The 23074-nt window shown below is 41.1% G+C and overlaps 1 protein-coding gene across 1 annotated transcript; it reads right to left on the reverse strand.

Annotated features, from left to right (window-relative positions):
- Positions 1 to 4225: 4225 nt before the first annotated feature.
- trmt1l (tRNA methyltransferase 1-like) lies at positions 4226 to 22993 on the reverse strand. The gene is made up of 16 exons (XM_063001259.1): positions 22933 to 22993; positions 20728 to 20850; positions 20570 to 20632; positions 20363 to 20476; positions 16982 to 17046; positions 16214 to 16370; positions 15998 to 16118; positions 15780 to 15859; positions 14645 to 14888; positions 12602 to 12814; positions 10844 to 11034; positions 10682 to 10760; positions 10399 to 10565; positions 8359 to 8424; positions 7661 to 7787; positions 4226 to 4526 (listed from the first exon to the last, which is right to left on the reverse strand). Exons 1-16 carry the CDS (start codon positions 22991 to 22993, stop codon positions 4331 to 4333), a joined length of 2067 nt encoding a protein of 688 aa, XP_062857329.1. The 3' UTR covers positions 4226 to 4330.
- Positions 22994 to 23074: the final 81 nt, after the last annotated feature.

A 23074-nucleotide genomic window follows, 5' to 3' on the forward strand; every position in this document is an offset into this window, starting at 1 on the left:
AAACTCTTTTAAAGTCTAGGCTCCTCCTCCGCCGCTGCTGTTGGAGCCAATGAAATGTGTTAAAAAACCCAGGGCTCCGCCTCCCCCCCTTCGGTAGGAGTCAGGGAGGGAGCCTGGCCGGCGCCATTTTGAACAAAGGGAGCAAGGCCGGCGCCATTTTGAACAAAGGGAGCACGTGGGTGTTTGCCGGAACACTTCCCATATTAAATGTATGTTTTTATGTTCCGAAAAACCTAACAGTAGCTCCAGTAAACCTGACTGCATTTCTATGGACTGTGGGAGCAAACCCACACAGACACAGGTAGGACACAGACCTGGAAATTAGTTTGGCACCCCTGCGAGAGCTTAAACGACTGTACGATTGTTGTAATGGGTACTAGTGTAATGCGCTCCTGCGCCTTTAAGTGGCAACCGTTGACATCGTAGTCATGGCAACTAACTTTGACCTTCGCTAGAAGCCATGTGACTTTTACGGCAAAAGAACGCGGGGTAGCGTAGTCAGTAATGTAAACAATAATAAATAAATACAGATAAATATCTTGCAGTATAATACCAAAGCATCGTCTGTAAGTAGTGACGTTTATATTCTCAGTTGTTAGTAAATGTTTAGTGAGTATATCACAGCGTTTTAGTTACAAATTTACTGTAATTAAATACTATTGTTACCATTACTATAGCAATTAGTATCTTTACACAAAATGCTAACTCGTTAGCGTTATTTTACGTTTGGTTAAATCTCATATTGTACCAGATGTAACACTTGACTACAGCTGTGTGCTTTTACTGTATTAGGTTCTTTATTGTTTTTATTGTTTGTATGTTTACTTTATTTTGATGCACACAGTGTATCACACAGCTGGGAAGCAAATAAAACCGACTGTATTCTGAAGAGAGCTGTCTGTCTGTCTGTGTCTGTCTGTCTAGCTGAGAAAGGGGGATAAACTATTAGTGAGGGCAGTAAAGTGTAAAGTGACACATCCTGCCAGTAGATAATGTTAAGAAATATTTACACATAATCCCAAAATATGCAAGAAGATAAGTAAGAAAATTAAGCAGAAGGAGGAAATTTCATAAAAATGAAAACAAGTTTGTGCTTCAGGAAGAGAAACCGGTGCGTCTCTTGTGTTATGAGGCTGTCTGTGGTAAAGGAAGACAATATAAATGCAGAATTCAGCCTCCAAGAAAAACAACAGACTGCAATCACAGCAGAATACGTTACAATCGGCCCTTTGAGGGCCACAATAATGCTGATGTGGCCCTCGGTGAAAATTAGTTTGACACCTCTGCCCTAAGGTGTGCAGCGGTTTACAATACAATAGCATAAATTATATACATTGGTTGGGATTAAGCCAATAATTTGTGGATAGCCTTTCTAACTATTGAGTTTAGGTGTTTCAGCTACATTTTTGGCACAGCGGTAAAGTACGCTAAAGTACATCGTATCGAATCTCAGCTCTGCCTTTCCGACTGGGCTGGGCGGCAGCATGAACAACGATTGGCTGTTGTTCAAGGTTAGAGGGTGAGAAAGTCGAATCATAGGTCCTCATAACTGGTGCGACTGCGGCCCCTGCTGGCTGACTACTGGTGCCTGCACAGGGCTGAGGAATAATGCTGATGGAGGTGTGGACGCAATCAGGGTAATTGGACACGACTAGATTAGGGGAGAAAAATTTGGGGGAAAAAGCGGGAAAACTCATCAGTTCGAAACTCAGCTCTGCCATCCGGCTGGGCGACTACATGAAAAGCGATTGGCTGTTGTTCATACAGGGTGGGGAGCCGGATAAGGACCTTATAAATGATGCAATTACGACCTCTGCTGGCTGATTGATTGGCTGAAATCATTGACAAGCTCCTCCCGTGTAATTCTGGACTGACCTCACCTTTCTCAGAATCATTCTTACTCCACCAGGTGAGATCTTGCATGGAGCTCCAGAGTGAAGGTGATTGACTGTGATCTTGTATTTCTTCCATTTTTGAATGATCGCACCAACAGTGGTCTCTTTCTCACCAAGCTTCTTGCTGATGGTCTTGTAGCCCATTCCAGCCTTGTGCAGGTCTACAATCTTGTCCCTGACGTCCTTTGATAGCTCTTTGGTCTTGCCCATGGTGGTCGAGAGATTTGAACGGAAGAAACTGATTCTGTGACAGGAGTCTTTTATACAGGGACAGGACTAATTTGTGTGCCTTTTGTGCACATAACCGATCTGTGGGGGTCAGAATTCTTGCTGGTTGGTAGGGGATCAAATACTTATTTCCCTTAATTAAATACAAAATAATTTATAACTTTTATTTAATGTTTTTGTTCTGGAATTTTTGTTGATATTCTGTCTCTCTCTGTTAAAATAAACCTTCCATAAAAATTATAGACTGTTCAAGTCTTTGTAAGGGGGTAAACTTACAAAATCAGCAGGGGATCAAATACTTATTTCCCCCACTGTATATATATATATGTGGCGGCTATATATATATATATATATATATATATACAGTGTGGGAGGTTTCATGGCTAAATTGGACCAGTCTGGTGGCCAATCTTCATTAATTGCACATTGCACCAGTAAGAGCAGAGTGTGAAGGTTCAATTAGCAGGGTAAGAGCACAGTTTTGCTCAAAATATTGCAATGCACACAACATTATGGGTGACATACCAGAGTTCAAAAGAGGACAAATTGTTGGTGCACGTCTTGCTGGCGCATCTGTGACCAAGACAGCAAGTCTTTGTGATGTATCAAGAGCCACGGTATCCAGGGTAATGTCAGCATACCACCAAGAAGGACAAACCACATCCAACAGGATTAACTGTGGACGCAAGAGGAAGCTGTCTGAAAGGGATGTTCGGGTGCTAACCCGGATTGTATCCAAAAAACATAAAATCACATTTCCAAGACGAATTGACGCTGTATTGGCCACAAAAGGAGGCCCTACACCATACTAATAAATTATTGTGGTCTAAAACCAGGTGTTTCAGTTATTTTGTCCAACCCCTGTATATATATATATATACCAATCAGGCATAACATTATGACCACTGACAGGTGATTATCTCGTCATCACGGCACCTGTTAGTGGGTGGGATATATTAGGCAGCAAGGGAACATTTTATCCACAAAGTTGATGTGTTAGAAGCAGAAAAAATGGATGAGCATAAGGATTTGAGCGAGTTTGACAAGGGCCAAATTGTGAAGGCTAGACGACTGGGTCAGAGCATCTCCAAAACTGCAGCTCTTGTGGGGTGTTCCCGGTCTGCAGTGGTCAGTATCTATCAAAAGTGGTCCAAGAAAGGAACAGTGGTAAACCAGCGACAGGGTCATGGGCGGCCAAGGCTCATTGATGCACGTGGGGAGCGAAGGCTGGCCTGTGTGGTCCGATCTAACACACGAGCTACTGTAGCTCAAATTGGTGAAGTTAATGCTGGTTCTGATAGAAAGGTGTCAGAATACACAGTGCATCACAGTTTGTTGCGTATGGGGCTGCATAGCCACAGACCAGTCAGGGTGCATGAGCATCGGAACTGGACCACGGAGTAATGGAAGAAGGTGGCGTCACATGTGCGTCCCTTACCTGGGGAACACATGGCACCAGGATGCACTATGGGAAGAAGGCAAGCCGGTGGAGGCAGTGTGATGCTTTGGGCAATGTTCTGCTGGGAAACCTTGGGTCCTGTCATCCATGTGGATGTTACTTTGACACGTACCACCTACCTAAGCATTGTTGCAGACCATGTACACACTTTCATTAAAACAGTATTCCCTGATGGCTGTGGCCTCTTTTAGCAGGATAATGCGCCCTGCCACAAAGCAAAAATGGTTCAGGAATGGTTTGAGGAGCACAACAACAGGACACAAAAGGCCATGTTTGGTTTATTTAATTTACTAAAAAAATTTCTTGCATCACTAATCACAAATAAAAGAAACACAAGCACAATAAAAGAAAAGCAAATGTCTCTACAAATTTTAGATTTCAAACCTGAACAAAATAAATATGGGAATTAGATTCTTGCCGGCTCAGTTTGACAAACACAAAAAAATCAAAATCTCAGTGCATGTATGTGCTCGCATCCTGCCAACTCATAATACCATAAACAATTGCATATATGTAATACTTCGGTGCAATCAGATCAGAACATCAGGGCGTTAGTCAGGAAAACAGTGGAGCTGAAAACCCAGAGTCACTAGAGGGCGACTAATAGGTTCAGAAGGAAGCGAGTCCAGAAATTCATAGAACATTTCTAGAAGACAAACAGCTGAAACATCTGTTTAATTGTATAATGTTATGTGCAGACAGGATGGTTACAATTCGATTTGCTCTCACTCCGGTACTTTTGGATGACTTAGTTCGTTTTGCCCGCCCCATCCTTCTTGCTGCTGGCACTGGATGGTACAGGGTTGTAGGTAGACACACTGTACTTGGTGAGCACAGACTTGAACTGCTCCAGTGTGGCATCAGTGCGAACTCCTGTAGGGTCGAAGTGCGTGCGGCTCACTCTGAACCCGGCCTCAGTCAGGTACTGCAGAAACTTATTTAGCCTTAAAGAGTGGAAAAGTGTAAAAGAGTAAAACACCTTACACAAACAGCAAGGTCCAAAAGTATACCAGGCTTCCTGTTTACATTTCTCTATTTTATAGTTTAAAGATATTCAGTTAGCAACCACATCTGGTACTTGAGAATGTATATTTTTAACAAAAAATTTAATGGAAAGTCAAATGAACTCCTTTAGTTCCAACCGTTAGTGTTACCATACACTGTGTGTTTGAGATTGATGTCTTGTAATATTTTCAGGTTTGTTTGTTTTTTTTGGGGGGATGAAAAAGGATTTTTCTTACATATATGGGGATTAAAGGGCAAATTGATTCAGCTTTTGTGGCTAATACAATTATAGGTAATAACTCGAGGTACAGAACAACCCCATAAAAAGGGGTGTGAGAGCAGTAAATTCCTCAGCCTTCGGGGCATCCTGCTCTCTGTAATTGCTGCGCCCAGCTGTGCACAGACCCACCCCCCAAAAAATGTGGTAAAACCATAAACCAGATAAAAGCCAGGAGAAAAAACTGGTTAGGACAGGTTGGTGACTAGGGATACGGGTCACTTTGCGAGCATAAGGTTTGGCAAGGGGTATAAAAACTTTTTGCATGCACAGGACGGGGTCTGTGCTTCAACTTCCAGCGAAGGGTGACGACTCAGAACGCTGCAGCCTGAGAGCCTGGGGAGAGCTGATTTATTTGCAACTTTTTAATAAACCGCTTAACTTTAAAATGAGTGTGTTGACCTGATCAATTATCTAGAAAAGATTCATTAGATACAACACTTTCTAAATATTAAATTTTTCTGTTTATAAGCTCACCAGACAGACCAGTCTAGCACCTGGACTAATGTTATAACAGCATGGCTGCATGTTCAGTGTAGAATGTGACTTGGTGTTCATTCATTCATTCATTAATCATCTGTTTTACCTCTACTTTATCCTATTCAGGGTCATCATGGGTCTGATTTACTGGGCAGTTCGCCAGTCCATCACAGGGCATACAGACTAGGGCTGGGCGATTTTCACGATTAATTCGGTTAATTCGCATGAACGTTTTCACCCGATGTTAGAATGTGACAATCGCGATTGTTTACATACTTTATATTTTAATTAAAATACCAACATGTCACGAAGCAGAAACTGACCAGACGCTCGCGGAATATAAATCAGGGAAAGTTTAATATAAAAAGGGCGAAAACAGTGTACAAAATCAGGTAGAGTCCAAAACCAGCGAAAACCAAAACAGTAAACGGAAGACAACAAGGATTATACACGGTAACGTTACGGTAACGGTAACACCGCTGAACTGAATCAAAATACGGAGCCGATGAGTGCGATCAGGATTGGCTGGAAAGTAACGAATCGCGTTACTGTAATTGAGGTGTTTTTTTTGTGTACTTGTACTTTTTAAAGTAGATTTTACAGCCTGTAATTTTACTTTTACTTAAGTATGTTTTGTATTAAGAATTGTAATTCGCTACATTTTAAATCACATCCAATACTGAGTAAAAAAAATCACGTCTGGGAAACTGCTGCAGTGAATTCTGCGATAGGGAGTCGGATCTTTTGTTTCGGTTCCTTTTAAAGAGCCGTATGTATGTAACGACTCCCAAATGCGCGAATCGGTTCCTTTATTTTGGCTTAAAGGGCCGTTCAATAGAATCGAATCATTCTACGACACATAATAGTGGTTAATACAGTTTGAAAGTTTTATGGGACTAAAATGACACATTACACATCCTTAAATGTTTAAAATGTTGTATCCACCCCCCGAATCACAAGAGGACAAAAATCAAAGCTGAGCTGAGTGATCACTTGATGCCCCCCCCAGTGTAGATACTGATACAGACTCACTCAGTGGTGGAAACAGCACAGTACAGGCTCGTGTTCCTTTTAAGAAACCTGTAAAGAACTTTTTGTAGTTTTTTTCCTAATGTAAGGAGGTTCTGCTGAACATTATTTAAAATAAAAGTAGTTTGAGCTATTCTTAGATATAGATAGATAAGGATATAGATAATTTAGATCTATTTTGTTTTAATTATTGTTAATTATTGTGATATCGTTATTGTTATAAAGTTTGAGTCCCTTAAAAGGATAATAATACTACTGTTACTATTTTTGCACTTCTGCAGCCTTTAATTCCAATGCAAAAAAAGAAATTTGAGTCTTATTTTAATTGCATTATACAAGAACAAAAAAAATCGAAATCGTAATCGACAATCGGGTATAATTTTCAAATAATCGAGATTTTTTTTTTTTTTTTTGCAAAATCGCCCAGCCCTAATACAGACACACAGACACACACACACACCTAAGGCAATTTTATTGGCTGCAATTAACCTGACTGCATGTTTTTGGACTGGTAGACACTGGGAGAACATGCAAACTCCACATAGAAAGGACCCAGACCATTCTACCAGGGGGTCGAACCCAGGATCTTCTTGCTGTGAGGTGACAGTGCTACCCACCGACCCACCCGACTTGGTGTTTTCATGTTGAAAAAGCATCGACAGCCTTACAAAAGACACTGTCTAGGTAGCAGAATATGATGTTTCCAAATGTGAAAATATTCTCCACTGTGGCATTTGGGTGGCACAGAGGTCTATTATGCTAGCCCACCCATGCTGAGATCGGGGTTCGAATCTCAGCAGTGCTATCAGCTGACCGGGTGTCTACACGGACATGATTGGCTATGTCTGGGAGGGATGGCCAAAGCTCTATTCAGGGTGTTCGTGCCTTGGACCCAGTGTTTTCCATAGATACCAGGATAAAGTGGTTGATGAACTTTCCAGTGTTATTGGTAACAGATCCAAGTTAAATGTACAGGTTACCTGCCACCTTGACAGTGATACACTGTTTACCATGACAGACCCTGGCTTTGGAACTTTTGGATTATCAACCAATCTGAATTGTCCTTTTCGTGTTGGTCCAGCTGTGGTTTGTGTGATTACTTACAGGATCTTTTTGAGTTGGAGTTTAATTTCATTGTCATTTTATAGCACAGAATGTGGTCACATTAGGGCACTTGATGTTTACACGTTTGTGAACTTAGCCATTTGTATTAGGTAGTTTGGGCATTTAGAGTTCTCTGACCATTTAATTGCTGTTTAATTATCAGATCACAAAGAGTGAACCTACTTGGGCATGTTCATGCCACGGATGCTGTGACGATGAATGCTGTAGTAGAAAGCAGGATGCTCCAAGGACGCGTCTGATTTCAGCTTCTTTACCACGCTACCAGACTCATCTCCACCTTTTCTCTTGCCTGAAAGGGTAATAATATGGTTAAAAAAAAATCATGTCTTTATTGATCTTGCTTTGTGCAAATGCACAATCATGCCAGAACATGAGACGTACTTCCCCAAACTAATGCCACAACAGATGGAGCATATTACAAACCCTGGGTGGGTAGCAGAGAAAAATAATAATTAAATAATTTGTAACACAAAGCCTCCACAAGGGTGCGTACACGTACATCTTATAGAGAGAGTAAAATGCATTTTTTTGCATGAATTGCATAAAAAATCATAGACAAAATGTGGGTCATTTGAAACCCTGGGTGGGTAGATTGACCCTAACTTTTTAATTAGTGGTAGCCCTCGTAGAGATGAGTCTAAGGGGTTAGTTAGTTGTTTAATGCAGTGTTTTATTAATTTAATAACTGTGATTTGCTAAAATGTTAAAAATGTTTTGTTTTAGTCATGTATTTAGGAAAAAAAAAGATTTCTGTGGCTTAGATAAACTCAGTCCTAATATTTTGAAAGTGTTTATAATATTAAAATCCATATTTAAGATTTTGCATTTTTCTGTTTTTTTTTGCCAAGTAAAACTGCTACCTGACTGATCAGCAGTGTCCACTTCCTCCACCTTCTGTAAAGTCTTGATGACCACACCACACTCCACTGTAAACAATAAAAACATAAGCACTGTTTAGCTAATCTAACACTGATATTAAATGAGAAGCTAATTATTTATTTATTAGGATTTTAACATCATGTTTTACACACTTTGGTTACATTCATGACAGAACAAGTAATTACTGGTTACACGAGATTCACCAGTTCAAGTCTTCAACGTCAAACACAGTTGTGGGAGGAAACCGGAGCTCCCAGAGGAAACCCGCGCAGACATGGGGAGAGCATGCAAACCCGAAACCTTCTTGCTCTATGGCGACAGTGCTACCCACTGAGCCACCGTGCCATCCCAAGAAGCTAATTAAAAGAGCTAAGTTTTGGATGGGCAGGACAACTCTTTGTCCATCTTTGCTCCTCAACAACTCATAAAAACTGCTTTTGTACCAAATCATGATTACAATCACCTGTTGACATCACCTGTTTAAAATCACAACATATTTTTTTTTTTTTTTTACCCACATTAGTAGCCATAAATTTCCCCCATCCCAACTTTTTTTGGAACGTGTTGCAGGCCTGAAATGCAGGAATGTATTAGAGATGGAACGATCGATCGGCTATGAATCGGTATCGGCCGATTTTTAATCAAAATATGCTATCGGCGATCGGCGATATTTCCTAAAAGTAGCCGATCCGATCGTGTGATATATAAAGATCACGTTAAGCTTAACAGCTCAGGGGATTGATCCAGACTTTGAGCTACAAAGCACCAACCATCGCATCAAAATTCGTCAACAATCGTACAGAAACCATCGTAAAAGCTCTTCATGACCTAAAATAACATCATTAACGTTGTGCATCATACATACGATGTAATTTTGCTGATTGTAATATTTACTTTAAAAAGATAATTCAACACGGTCACATCTGAGTCGATTCTATCAGCACGTTATATAAACTCCTGGTTCACTTTGGTAAATCGGAAGCGGTTGTTACTTGTGATGTAGATGAGAACAGAAAACGTTACAGAGCCAATCAGAGGCAAAAGTTTATTCATTACCAAATTCGTTAGTTCAGGATCATCTGCTGAACTTTTAGGATCATCCGAAAACTTTTAGCTCCTTAGACGGAACGAGTCTGACTCGGTTACAGATCTGTGGTAATAGCAGTTTAATTAAGCTTTTTAATTGAGCTTTTTAATGTAAGAGAGTTACACAGAATGTTCTGTAGTAGCTGGTGTTTATTTAAAACCACGACATTTAATTAGTAACAGTAAACACGGAGAGATAACTGAGAAGAGAAACTTACGCTTCGCGAAAAATGAATCGACTCGTGAATCACTTTAAGCGATACAGTGAACAGATCATTTCTCTTAAAGGCACAAACACAAACACAGACGCACGCACGCGCTGCTCCGGTTTATCTTCACTGTGAGGCTCTTTTTAAGGTTTTTTCAGACTGAACTGGATAACATTAAACCTGCGTGTGTGGTCAGTTAGACTAATGAAATATGTTCCCCCCCCCCCCCCATCGGAATCGGCTATCGGCCGATAGCCCTGAAAGATCGGAGATCGGAAGCGGTGCCAAAAACCCCGATCGGTACATCTCTAGAATGTATAATAACAAATGAAATGAAGTTGATCAGACAAAACTTACTGTCTGTAATAAAATTAAAGTCATAGTAAACATAAGAAATACTGTTTTTTTTTTTATTTGCATTTTCCATACTATCCTAACTTTTTCTGATTTGGGGTTGTAAGACCTCTTTTACCCTTATAAAGTTCTGTACAGAGCTCTTTAGATTTCCTTATTTGAATCCTTGTGGCTCAATCTAATACATGCAGTCAAACTTGCCCTATTTAAATTGTTTATTATTAGACAGAGATACAGAAAAAGAAGTATTGTGGAATCCATTATAATTCCAAAACAAGGTATTTAGTTTACTCAAATTATTACTATTAAAACACAAACACACATTCTTCGGCTACCTCCAGCACTGCAAGCTAAAGAACTATGCACACATACCCTGGTTGGCCAGAACTGATTGGCCGCTGACAGAGAAAGACTTGAGTGTGGTGCATTCAGCCTCAGAGATCAGGGTCTTCACCAAAGGCTGAATATCGTCCATGCTGTGCTGTACTGCTGCCACCAGCATGCGCCTCAGGAAGCCCACGTTGAACAGAGACCCTGACCTAGAAAACACAATTACTTATTCAAGTCATGCTTTGTGATCAGTGACCCAAATGTGGGTTAATAAAGGGTTTTTAAATATGATTGTATGAATGAAATATTACAAACAGCATCTAACCAAAGAGGTCCTAGCTCAACAGCGGTTTTCCCAGGCATGCTGCCATGGCACTGACACGGCAGCTGTTTGTACAGATTCTCTACAGGTGAAACAAAGATGCCATATAAACATACTAAAGATAGACATCGACGGTTGTGGTTTATTTGTTTGTCCCGAACTCACCCTCAACCATGCTGCCTGGTTTAAGGAACACCCTCTCCTCACACCACTGGCAGTGCAGTAGCTGCCGGAGCTTCTTGGCCGATTCGTCAGCTTGCGTGGGGCCCCGGAGCACCCGCACCACTACCAGCACGAAATGTTCCAGAGCCACGGCCAATAAAACCTCGATTCCTTTATTACAGCGTGCTGCGGCCCTGCAAACACATACATACTGTTTTTATACACAAACATATTTGTTTTTGTCACTGGAACAATAATTTGGGTAAATTTTGGGCATATTCATTCAAATTTACATAGTTCTATAATGTCATTTAGCTAAGTCTGTAATTATAATTGACTACAGCTGATGGCTGCTCAGTACCATCTGTTTTATCTTCCAATTTAGTCATTTCCAATTCCTGATTGTGAATCCACCTGCACTTGCACAACCCTCAATCTGATCAAGGAGAGCCAGATCACCACACGTCACCTCTGATACGTTTCCAATCTGCGACTGCTTATCTTTACCTACCAGAGTTGGGTTTTCAACATAGAGCCATATTGAATACAAAGAGACACACTAAGCTCCATGTGACAATAATTAGATATTTGGAAAGCATTCAAGCCCAACAACACTGCACCTACTGTCAGCATTTTGCAGCCATAGGAACTGATGTTTTGCTCAAAAGTAAAATGGGAGGGGCTATTACCTCAGAATTCATGACTTGTAGAATGACTAAACTTGGCTAAAAATCAGTGTAAAAAACAAAATGACCAAATTATTGACCAAAATGGACAGAAGTATGAGGACACTGGAAATTAGGCTTGTTGGACATCCCATTCTAAAAACATGGGCACTAATATGAGTTGCTTCTCCTTTGTGGAAATATCAGCTTTCCACAAGATTTTGAGGTGTGTCTGAATTTAGGAACTTGTCTCAATTCAGTCATTTAGCACTGATATTGAACAAGTAGGTCTGGCTTGCAATTGACAAAGACGGCCAGTGGGGTTGAGATCAGAGCTTAACTCTCACCCATTTACATAGATAAAACTTTATTTATAAAGAAATATGTCCTTGTTACTAAACTTGCATGGTCATGTTTTGAGTTTTTCACATGCAGTTGGTACAACAGGACAGAGAAAAAAAAAAGTGAAAACCCAGAGCCATCCAGGGGCGGCAATAATTAATTCAGCACTCTGGGGTAATTCCATTGTGAGGCCTGAAAGTGCAGCAACCTCGTCCAAGTTTACATGAAAAGATAAAGACTGGCAACATCTGTAGCTGGGATAAATCAGGATGGGAATTTGTCCATCAGTTACTGTTTTAGAGAAAAGCAGGTTTGGTAACAGAGAAGCTGGCAAATGCCGAGAGGAAACCCATGATTACATAGGAAACTTTCCACCTGGAGCTAATTAACAGTGCAAATGATCATCAGTTTAAAAAAAACCAACACATCAGTCATCTGCGTCTCTGTGTGCCAGCCATAACTGGCATGGCAGGTGAAGCAAGATTCTGCAGCTGGGCTCACCTTAACCCATTACAGTTGGGACAAATTTGGGCGCATCATATGGCATTTTGTGCCTTTTCATCTTCGTAATTCTAATCTAGATCTAAACGTATTAAAAAATGAAACGAAAACAAACTGTCCTCATATGACTACAAATATATTTTTATAAGCATGCCCCCTACTCACATGTTTTTTATACACTTACAAAAACTGTTTTGTATTTGGTTTGTTTCAACACATTTAATTATGGTAAATTACGAAACACATGCCTTACCTGGCTACTGAGGCAACTACCATGCGTGCTGCCAGCTCTCTGTAGTATTCCGTCCTGACGATCTGGCAACCGTAATGGCGGAGGGTCACGTTCAGAGATTTGGAGTAAAGTGATCCGGTGTCTGTTGAGGTCACTGAAACAATGCCCAAGTTGCGCACGTTTCGGAACGCAGCATCCAAGTAGTTGACTGACGTGCCAAATGGGTCCAAGTGTCTGGCAATGAGAAGAACCATGAAATGAATCCCAATTTTAAATAATACACATAAAAACATACTTACAAATGGTTGCTTAATTGTTTAACTTCTTAGTAACTCAGTATACACACAAACATATATGTTTATATATATATTTATATATATACAGTGTATCACAAAAGTGAGTACACCCCTCACATTTCTGCAGATATTTAAGTATATCTTTTCATGGGACAACACTGACAAAATGACACTTTGACACAATGAAAAGTAGTCTGTGTGCAGCTTATATAACAGTGTAAATTTATTCTTCCCTCAAAATAACTCAATATACAGCCATTAATGTCTAAACCACCGGCAACAAAAGTGAGTACACCCCTAAGAGACTACACCCCTAAATGTCCAAATTGAGCACTGCTTGTCATTTTCCCTCCAAAATGTCATGTGATTTGTTAGTGTTACTAGGTCTCAGGTGTGCATAGGGAGCAGGTGTGTTCAATTTAGTAGTACAGCTCTCACACTCTCTCATACTGGTCACTGAAAGTTCCAACATGGCACCTCATGGCAAAGAACTCTCTGAGGATCTTAAAAGACGAATTGTTGCGCTACATGAAGATGGCCAAGGCTACAAGAAGATTGCCAACACCCTGAAACTGAGCTGCAGCACAGTGGCCAAGATCATCCAGCGTTTTAAAAGAGCAGGGTCCACTCAGAACAGACCTCGCGTTGGTCGTCCAAAGAAGCTGAGTGCACGTGCTCAGCGTCACATCCAACTGCTGTCTTTGAAAGATAGGCGCAGGAGTGCTGTCAGCATTGCTGCAGAGATTGAAAAGGTGGGGGGTCAGCCTGTCAGTGCTCAGACCATACGCCGCACACTACATCAAATTGGTCTGCATGGCTGTCACCCCAGAAAGAAGCCTCTTCTGAAGTCTCTACACAAGAAAGCCCGCAAACAGTTTGCTGAAGACATATCAACAAAGGACATGGATTACTGGAACCATGTCCTATGGTCTGATGAGACCAAGATTAATTTGTTTGGTTCAGATGGTCTCAAGCATGTGTGGCGGCAATCAGGTGAGGAGTACAAAGATAAGTGTGTCATGCCTACAGTCAAGCATGGTGGTGGGAATGCCATGGTCTGGGGCTGCATGAGTGCAGCAGGTGTTGGGGAGTTACATTTCATTGAGGGACACATGAACTCCAATAAGTACTGTGAAATACTGAAGCAGAGCATGATCCCCTCCCTCCGGAAAATGGGTCGCAGGGCAGTGTTCCAGCATGATAATGACCCCAAACACACCTCTAAGACGACCACTGCTTTATTGAAGAGGCTGAGGGTAAAGGTGATGGACTGGCCAAGCATGTCTCCAGACCTAAACCCAATAGAACATTTTTGGGGCATCCTCAAGCGGAAGGTGGAGGAGTGCAAAGTCTCGAATATCCGCCAGCTCCGTGATGTCTTCATGGAGGAGTGGAAAAGCATTCCAGTGGCAACCTGTGAAGCTCTGGTAAACTCCATGCCCAGGAGAGTTAAGGCAGTTCTGGGAAATAATGGTGGCCACACAAAATATTGACACTTCAGGAACTTTCACTAAGGGGTGTACTCACTTTTGTTGCCTGTGGTTTAGACATTAATGGCTGTATATTGAGTTATTTTGAGGGAAGAATAAATTTACACTGTTATATAAGCTGCACACAGACTACTTTTCATTGTGTCAAAGTGTCATTTTGTCAGTGTTGTCCCATGAAAAGATATACTTAAAAATCTGCAGAAATGTGAGGGGTGTACTCACTTTTGTGATACACTGTATATATGAGTGGCACCAGACCCGTCTAGTCTCCAACTCACATGTAGTCAAAGGCTCTCAGGTGCATTATGACGTTGGCATCCATCTGGCACACTTCTACAGTGTTGACAGACGAGTCGTTGTCCCCCGCACTCTCCGTCTGCCAGCCCATGCGCCCCCCATCCACTCGGATGTTGTTGAGTTGACAGTTCTCCTTGATCATCTTCACGCAGGCCTCACTGATGTCATTTATGGTCACTTTAACAGCACTATGAAGGTGCTTGGCCCACTGCAGGCCCATTATACCTGCACAGGAATAGTAACAGGATACCACACTAAATATACTGTAATAAACTACCATTTCATATTAAAACAGTTTAATTATAATCAATCTCTACCCTGGTAAGGTCCTTTTCTATCACATACTGGTAAAAGAGGTTCTCTAGTGGTTGTGGGAGCTGACTAGGAATAAGTACACGTAGACCTCACATTCAGTGTTTATGCAATGATCTTACACAGTGGAAAATCATGTTATAAACTATGCAGGTCTATATCATTTGCTCCTTTTTAAATTGTCTTAATACGGATATACTCAAGTTTGCCACTGTATTCTGGCAACTTCTGCTGATCAAGGCCGCCTGCTTTGTTCCATGCATTTTCCCTTTTTTTGCATCTTCTGACATGTGCAATAGCTAACCACTTCTTTTCACTTCTTCTTCTGCACAAAGGATATTCACACAGTGATTAGTATCACAGTCATGCACTGCTCTCCATTATTTACCGCCAGCTAGCAGAGGCTGCAATTGCAACAGCAATGAGGAATCCCTTCAGCCTGCACTCCGTTAGACCTAGCTAATCATGTCTGTGTAAGCGCCCAGCCAGCTGATAGCAGAGCGGACATTCAAACTCAAAAGCTGATCACCCCCCACCCCCTAGAAATGGATTCTTAAGGGAAACTCATTCATCTATATTCTTCCGTCCCCCATGCCACTGTTGCAGTAGTAAAAAAATTACCCTAGATTACCCAATCTGGCCTGTCTGTTGAGCACCCTAGAAGGTTGGTAGCACATACGCAGTAGACTGATGCACAACCATCTCATATCGGCAAATTAAGGGAGCAGGAACAAAAATGCAAAACTATTGATGTTGGCACCTCTGTATTGTGGATTCAATACAGCTGTGGTTGATGAAACTCACCAGTGGCTCCAAATGCATCCAGACATTCCACTGGACTTCTTTCCTCTGCAAGAACCGCAAGAGAACAAAATACCAGCTGCCTAAAGTACCAGAAAAAAGCCCACTTAGATTATACAGGAAACCAGATCAATGTCTGCACCCTGACTAAGCCATTGACAGTAATCCACAGAATGAGGTGAAATGCCAGGGTATTCTTTCCAGCTCAAGTAATGTTATACCTGTTGTTCTTCATCTTGCGGCTGAAGTAGGAGTCTGTCTTCTGTGGTGTGCTGTAGTTGGGCATGAGCTGCACGTTGGTGCCCAGCTCCTTCATGATCTCGTAGGCTTGTCCACTTGGGACTGTAGGTCACATGCATTCAAAGATTTAGTTTTTTCTACATACACTTTGCTTTCTATATGATGTATATTTTAGTTACAAAAAAAAGTTTTCTGACCCGGTTCTTCGTACGATGTGTCCGAGGTGCCCGTATAACTGGCCTCAGTCTCGCCTTTGTTGACGTGTCTTTTGAGGTGGCTGACCATGTCTGTTTTTCTGGCAATAGTCACTGAACATACTACACAATGGTAGTGTGCCACTAGTCGGGCTTGACTCTGTAAAACACACACACGTTCTTGTATATATTTGTATATATTTATTTTTGAACAGGCATACACATAGCAGGTGCATTGGTGTGAACACACAAATACACCCCAATTTGACCCAACTACAGGACATAGCCAATAAACACATGTCCAGCCATGATGCTTTTAACAAATGTGCTAGATTATTCTGGTTCTTCTATACGTGTTTAGTGTAAAAACTATTTATTTAATGTCTGTTTTACCACAGCTTTATCCTATTCAAATCCTGCAGAGCTCTGTACATAATCAGGAGAAGGTTTCACAAATCATTATTCCCATTTCAATCTAGTGTAATTTATTTGATAGTGTGATCCAGCCCACTGTGATTTACGTGAGGTATGGGGTCCAGTCATTGTGCATAGCTACACTAAATGAGACAGAAGTGTAACAAAATCCAACTGAAGTATTTTGATTTCATCAGATTATCAACAAAGAGATAGATCCCTACATTTCTGGATGCACCTAAATCGAGTACCAAAGATACTAAATAATATATCAGTAAGCAGAAACAATATATTTTTCATTTTATTACACTAATGATCCAGCATTAAGTTCTTAGGTTTACAATATGTAATATTTACCTGATCAGTTCCCTGGTTAGACTTCATCTGTCTACAGGGCAGATGACAAATACACATTTTCTGACCTGTGAAAATAACCAAGAAAAGCTAGTCAACACTGTTCAGCTATTTTAATCTTCAAATAGTTTATAATTCTTTAGGTTTTTATTGAGTTTGGCTTCTGCAATTCACTACATTACCAGCACATGGCAGAAGACAATACATGGTACTTTACTGATCTGCCAAGAAAAGCAGTGGACTTGCATGTGTGTCATTAGCACTGCTTTTCCACACTGTTTTATATTAAGTGCTGTATCCTGGTCTGGGTTGCATTGGGGCCCGGACTAGTTAAAACACAGGGCGCTGGTCTGGAACACACCTAGAACATGATGTTAATACACTAGGGGTTGGTTTCACAGACAGGGGTTAAGCCTAGTCCTAGACTACACAGCATTTTGAATGGAGATTCTCAATTTAAAGCTAAATGTAGTCCTGGACTAGCCTTAATCCCTGTCTGGGAAACCAGCCCTAGGTGTAATATATAATATAAAACAATATGGAAAAATTTGGATTTAGCTTTGACGTTTGGGTGTATTTCACGGAGTTTGTTGATGGGCTGGGCGTTCCATTTATTTTGCCATTTTTCCTTGATGTAGAGATTTATTAATGGCTTTAAATCTGTTGGTGGGATTTTGATGTTTGTTGTATTTTGTCTTGTATTTTCAGACTCTTTTGTAATAATACAAATAAAAATATAATCTATCTTTGACAGTTTTGTGTAAACTAAGATGCAAATTTAACTTACCAGTTTATAATCCTAACAGAAAGATTATTATACTTAAACTAATTTAGTTTAATACTTAAATTAAACGTACCCACTTCACTCTGAACTCATTTTTATTTTCCCTGTGTTCACCGTCTAGTTTTCAGATTCTTCGGAGCCATCACGTTTATCCAAAAACTCAGGAACATAAATATAGGTGTAACGTTAATGTTTTGATTTGGGTGAAAGAAGATGGGGAGCGTTTTAAATTTGTTTTATGTTAGAGCGACACCCAGAGTTTAAAACAGTCTAAACCTGTGAGCCAACTTTAATTTTATTTCTCAAATATCTCACGAGCCATTTCAAAAATGGTAACTGGCTACCAAAGGCCCACAGGTCGTAGTTAGGACATCCCTGTGGTAAGGCATGAAACATCTGAACCTGAGTTTGACACATTTGGGCATGTTTTAAAAAGCAGATTTTAAACCCGGGTGCAGTCCCGGGCAGTCTCTGGTTCGTCTAAAAACAGGGATCTGGGGTTTACTTCAAGAAAGCTTGAACTAAGCTGATTCAGATTGCTCTATGTCAAAGCAATCCGCTTCTAAAGTGATTTGTTAAACTTATTAGATTACTTTCTATTTCAAGCTTCACACAGTGAAAAACAGGATGTTTAATCAGTGAAAAAACATATTGACTTCAAATACAGCCTTTAATGAAGCAAAATCAGGGTCTGGATGGACTATGTCAATGTAAACACAATCCTGCATTAATGCCACCCTTCCCAAACATGCTCAGGATTGATCCTGGTCAGACGAATCCTGATTATGTAGACATCGGGCATGTGTAGCTCATTTACCCATGGAAGTAAAGGCACCAGGATGCATGATAGGACAATCTACCTCTTAGATGTCTTGTGAAGTTCATGTCTCAGTGGGTCAGGGCTGTCTTGACAGTATTAGGTGGGTGGTCCTAATGTTTTGGCTCATCTGTGTATGCTCTATTTATTATAGTTTAAGCACTTTAATATATACAGTGTATCACAAAAGTGAGTACACCCCTCACATTTCTGCAAATATTTCATTATATCTTTTCATGGGACAACATTATAGACATGAAACTTGGATATAACTTAGAGTAGTCAGTGTACAGCTTGTATAGCAGTGTAGATTTACTGTCTTCTGAAAATAACTCAACACACAGCCATTAATGTCTAAATGGCTGGCAACATAAGTGAGTACACCCCACAGTGAACATGTCCAAATTGTGCCCAAAGTGTCAATATTTTGTGTGACCACCATTATTATCCAGCACTGCCTTAACCCTCCTGGGCATGGAATTCACCAGAGCTGCACAGGTTGCTACTGGAATCCTCTTCCACTCCTCCATGATGACATCACGGAGCTGGTGGATGTTAGGCACCTTGAACTCCTCCACCTTCCACTTGAGGATGCGCCACAGGTGCTCAATTGGGTTTAGTCCATCACCTTTACCTTCAGCTTCCTCAGCAAGGCAGTTGTCATCTTGGAGGTTGTGTTTGGGGTCGTTATCCTGTTGGAAAACTGCCATGAGGCCCAGTTTTCGAAGGGAGGGGATCATGCTCTGTTTCAGAATGTCACAGTACATGTTGGAATTCATGTTTCCCTCAATGAACTGCAGCTCCCCAGTGCCAGCAACACTCATGCAGCCCAAGACCATGATGCTACCACCACCATGCTTGACTGTAGGCAAGATACAGTTGTCCTGGTACTTCTCACCAGGGCGCCGCCACACATGCTGGACACCATCTGAGCCAAACAAGTTTATCTTGGTCTCGTCAGACCACAGGGCATTCCAGTAATCCATGTTCTTGGACTGCTTGTCTTCAGCAAACTGTTTGCGGGCTTTCTTGTATCAGCTTCCTTCTGGGATGACGACCATGCAGACCGAGTTGATGCAGTGTGCGGCGTATGGTCTGAGCACTGACAGGCTGACCTCCCACGACTTCAACCTCTGCAGCAATGCTGGCAGCACTCATGTGTCTATTTTTTAAAGCCAACCTCTGGATATGACGCCGAACACGTGGACTCAACTTCTTTGGTCGACCCTGGCGAAGCCTGTTCCGAGTGGAACCTGTCCTGGAAAACCGCTGTATGACCTTGGCCACCATGCTGTAGCTCAGTTTCAGGGTGTTAGCAATCTTCTTATAGCCCAGGCCATCTTTGTGGAGAGCAACAATTCTATTTATCACATCCTCAGAGAGTTCTTTGCCATGAGGTGCCATGTTGAATATCCAGTGGCCAGTATGAGAGAATTGTACCCAAAACACCAAATTTAACAGCCCTGCTCCCCATTTACACCTGGGACCTTGACACATGACACCAGAGAGGGACAACGACACATTTGGGCACAATTTGGACATGTTCACTGTGGGGTGTACTCACTTATGTTGCCAGCTATTTAGACATTAATGGCTGTGTGTTGAGTTATTTTCAGAAGACAGTAAATCTACACTGCTATACAAGCTGTACACTGACTACTCTAAGTTATATCCAAGTTTCATGTCTATAGTGTTGTCCCATGAAAAGATATAATGAAATATTTGCAGAAATGTGAGGGGTGTACTCACTTTCGTGATACACTGTATGCTAACGTTTAATTACCTTCAAATTCCACATAGACTTTCCAGTGCAGGTTCTGCAGGTGGCGTCTCAGTTTATGACTATAACAGGCCTTGAACTTCTCCTCAGGACATAACGGACATGACTTCTTACCAGCTATGAGGTACAGTGGACAAACACAGTTTATATGTCAAGTAAGGTTAAGAGCAGTATTTAATTACCATAGTAAACTGAAAAAATCTTGCCTACCTCCATTCAAGTCTACTAGCATTTCTAGACCCTCCAGTGAAGTCTGGATAGATACGTGTCTCTCTGAAACACCAACATAGGGCATTGCCTGGTAATCTGATATGATCACTGAATAACCAAATCATACCAGAAATGAGTCACATTTACAGATTAATTACCTGAGGTTGTGGAGACAGGAGTTTGTCCTTGATTGTCCTCGACTTTCACATCACTGGAAGTGACATCATGAATGGACGACTGATGGCTCTTGTCCTCAGATGTTGCTGGCATCCCTGGATCTTCTGCTTTACATATTTGATAGTTATACACTCACAAGGCAACAATATAAAAATAAGCATTGAAAATAGTGAATAGAAACAATTGTCTGGATTTTTTTTTTTACCTTGTATACTACCACCATGGTTTTTATATATCCAATGTAGTAATGTTTATTCCAGTACATTAACATTTTTCCCAACCACAATAAAGCATATCCCAATTATTTGTTAATGGCACTAAAGAGCACAGTCCAACAATTTTCTTTAGGGGTTTAACTGGTTTGAAATCCAATTCCCCTTGTGCATAGGGGGCACAGTCATGCTGAACTTCATTGGGAGGGCTGCAGGCTAGCACATGCTCTCTTCTGGGTGGAATCTTAGGCTGTGCTTATACTGGTAGTCCGGTTCCCCTGGTCTGGACCCATCAAAAATGATACATTGTTACATTTTAATCCTGGTTTGCTTAGTGTTCACACTCAGACTTTTCTATAATGCAGTACACTAAGAACGATTACTGTATGTGCTTGCATACTGAATGCATCATCTCTCTCTATATTGTGTTGCGCCTCAAAACAGTCAGTAGAGTACAGTTATGTTCCCCATAACTATGTCACAGTATACTTTACTTCTTACTTTATGAGTTCAGCAAACCCTAAATGCCCTTGGTTACAGTCTGAACAGTGCAACGAGCTTGACTTAATGCAGCTTATTTGCTGCGCAGCACAGTTCAAAAGGAAACGTTTACACTTACTGTGACAAAAGGCACTAACAGAGAAATCGTACCAGGTTTAGTTTTAATCAAACCAACACGGACAAGTATAAACACAACCCTAAACAGAGCTTTACCATGTACAAAGAAACACGCTATGCTTTGTGTATTCCTCTACTATTCATGCCAGTGCCCCAACCAGACAGTAGGTATCACTGTTGTGGTTGCAAGGAGGTCCGGGGTCACAGCTAAGACTTAAATACAGCTCTCAGCAGTGGTGGACTAGTGTATTAGACCGGTACTGGTCCGTGGGCTATTTATTACAGGGCCGCACAGAAAGAATGAATAATTGGAGCTCGCTAGAAAAGCAGTTTTCACTGCTTCTCATTTAACATCGTATTAAATCCTCCTTTCCCCGCTGGTCCGTGAAATTATATCTTAAATGAAACCGGTCCGTGGTGTATTAGACTGCTGAGACTCCAAAGCACCACAGCACAAGATTGGAATATTATACATGACACTTTCAACATTGGCATCACAAACATGTTATGCTGTACCCTAATATCTCTTTAGTGGTTGTCCTATGGTGATAAATTTCAGTTACTAGCTGAGGTAGTGGTGGCTGGAAAAGCGTACACAGCTAAATAAGGACTACAGTAAGTACATGTACATACATAAAGTGCACCTATCTTCTATTAATTTGATAGAGATCTATGATAACGTCAGATAAGGGTAGTTGTAGCATAGCGGTTAAGGTACTGGACTAGTGATCCAAAGGTCACTGGTTCAAGCCCCACCACTGCCAGGTTGCCACTGTTGGACCCTTGAGCAAGACCCTTAACCCTCAATTGCTTAGACAATATACTGTCACGGTACTGGATAAAAGCGTCTGCTAAATGCAGAAAATGTAAATGTAAATAACGTAAAAAAATTGAGTGTTCATTGTAAAAATCTACACTAGTGCGCCCCCTATGTGTAATATTAGCAAATATCAACAGACCAACCAGCCCGCTTAAATGTACGACCCTGCTGCGGAGCTCCATGATTAGACCACTAAATCAAACAGACACGACTAAATCAATCTTCACTTTCCACTGTGTTCTACACTTCAGTTAAACACTTAATACTTTCGCAGAATGTACAAAAATGAAATATGGCTACACGTCCGGCGATTCTATATTAAGCAGCTCGTGCATTTATAATATTTACGTTATCTCCTTCTAGGCCCTGTGGTGGAGCTCCGTGAGGAGGCCCATATTTACTTCTGCACTTTACACAAGTCATCCTAAAAACACAGTTCATGCAGAAACACGCGACATGAAATAAATGGCGTCATTTTAAAACATTCAAAACCTGAGTGCATGTTTTACTAGCAGGAAAAAAGTGCATAATCTTGCCTTTAACACTGGCGTCCTGCTGGTGAAGCTGCACTGCGTTATCTTCCTTGAGCTCCGCCATTTTAACCATTTACGCTGGCTGCGGAGCGTCTGTCTAAATGCGTTGTTCCCTCACCACCCGTTTTCCGAAGTAACACATTCT

The sequence above is a fragment of the Trichomycterus rosablanca genome, chromosome 9 (assembly GCF_030014385.1).
Source record: "Trichomycterus rosablanca isolate fTriRos1 chromosome 9, fTriRos1.hap1, whole genome shotgun sequence".
Classification (NCBI taxonomy): Eukaryota; Metazoa; Chordata; class Actinopteri; order Siluriformes; family Trichomycteridae; genus Trichomycterus; species Trichomycterus rosablanca.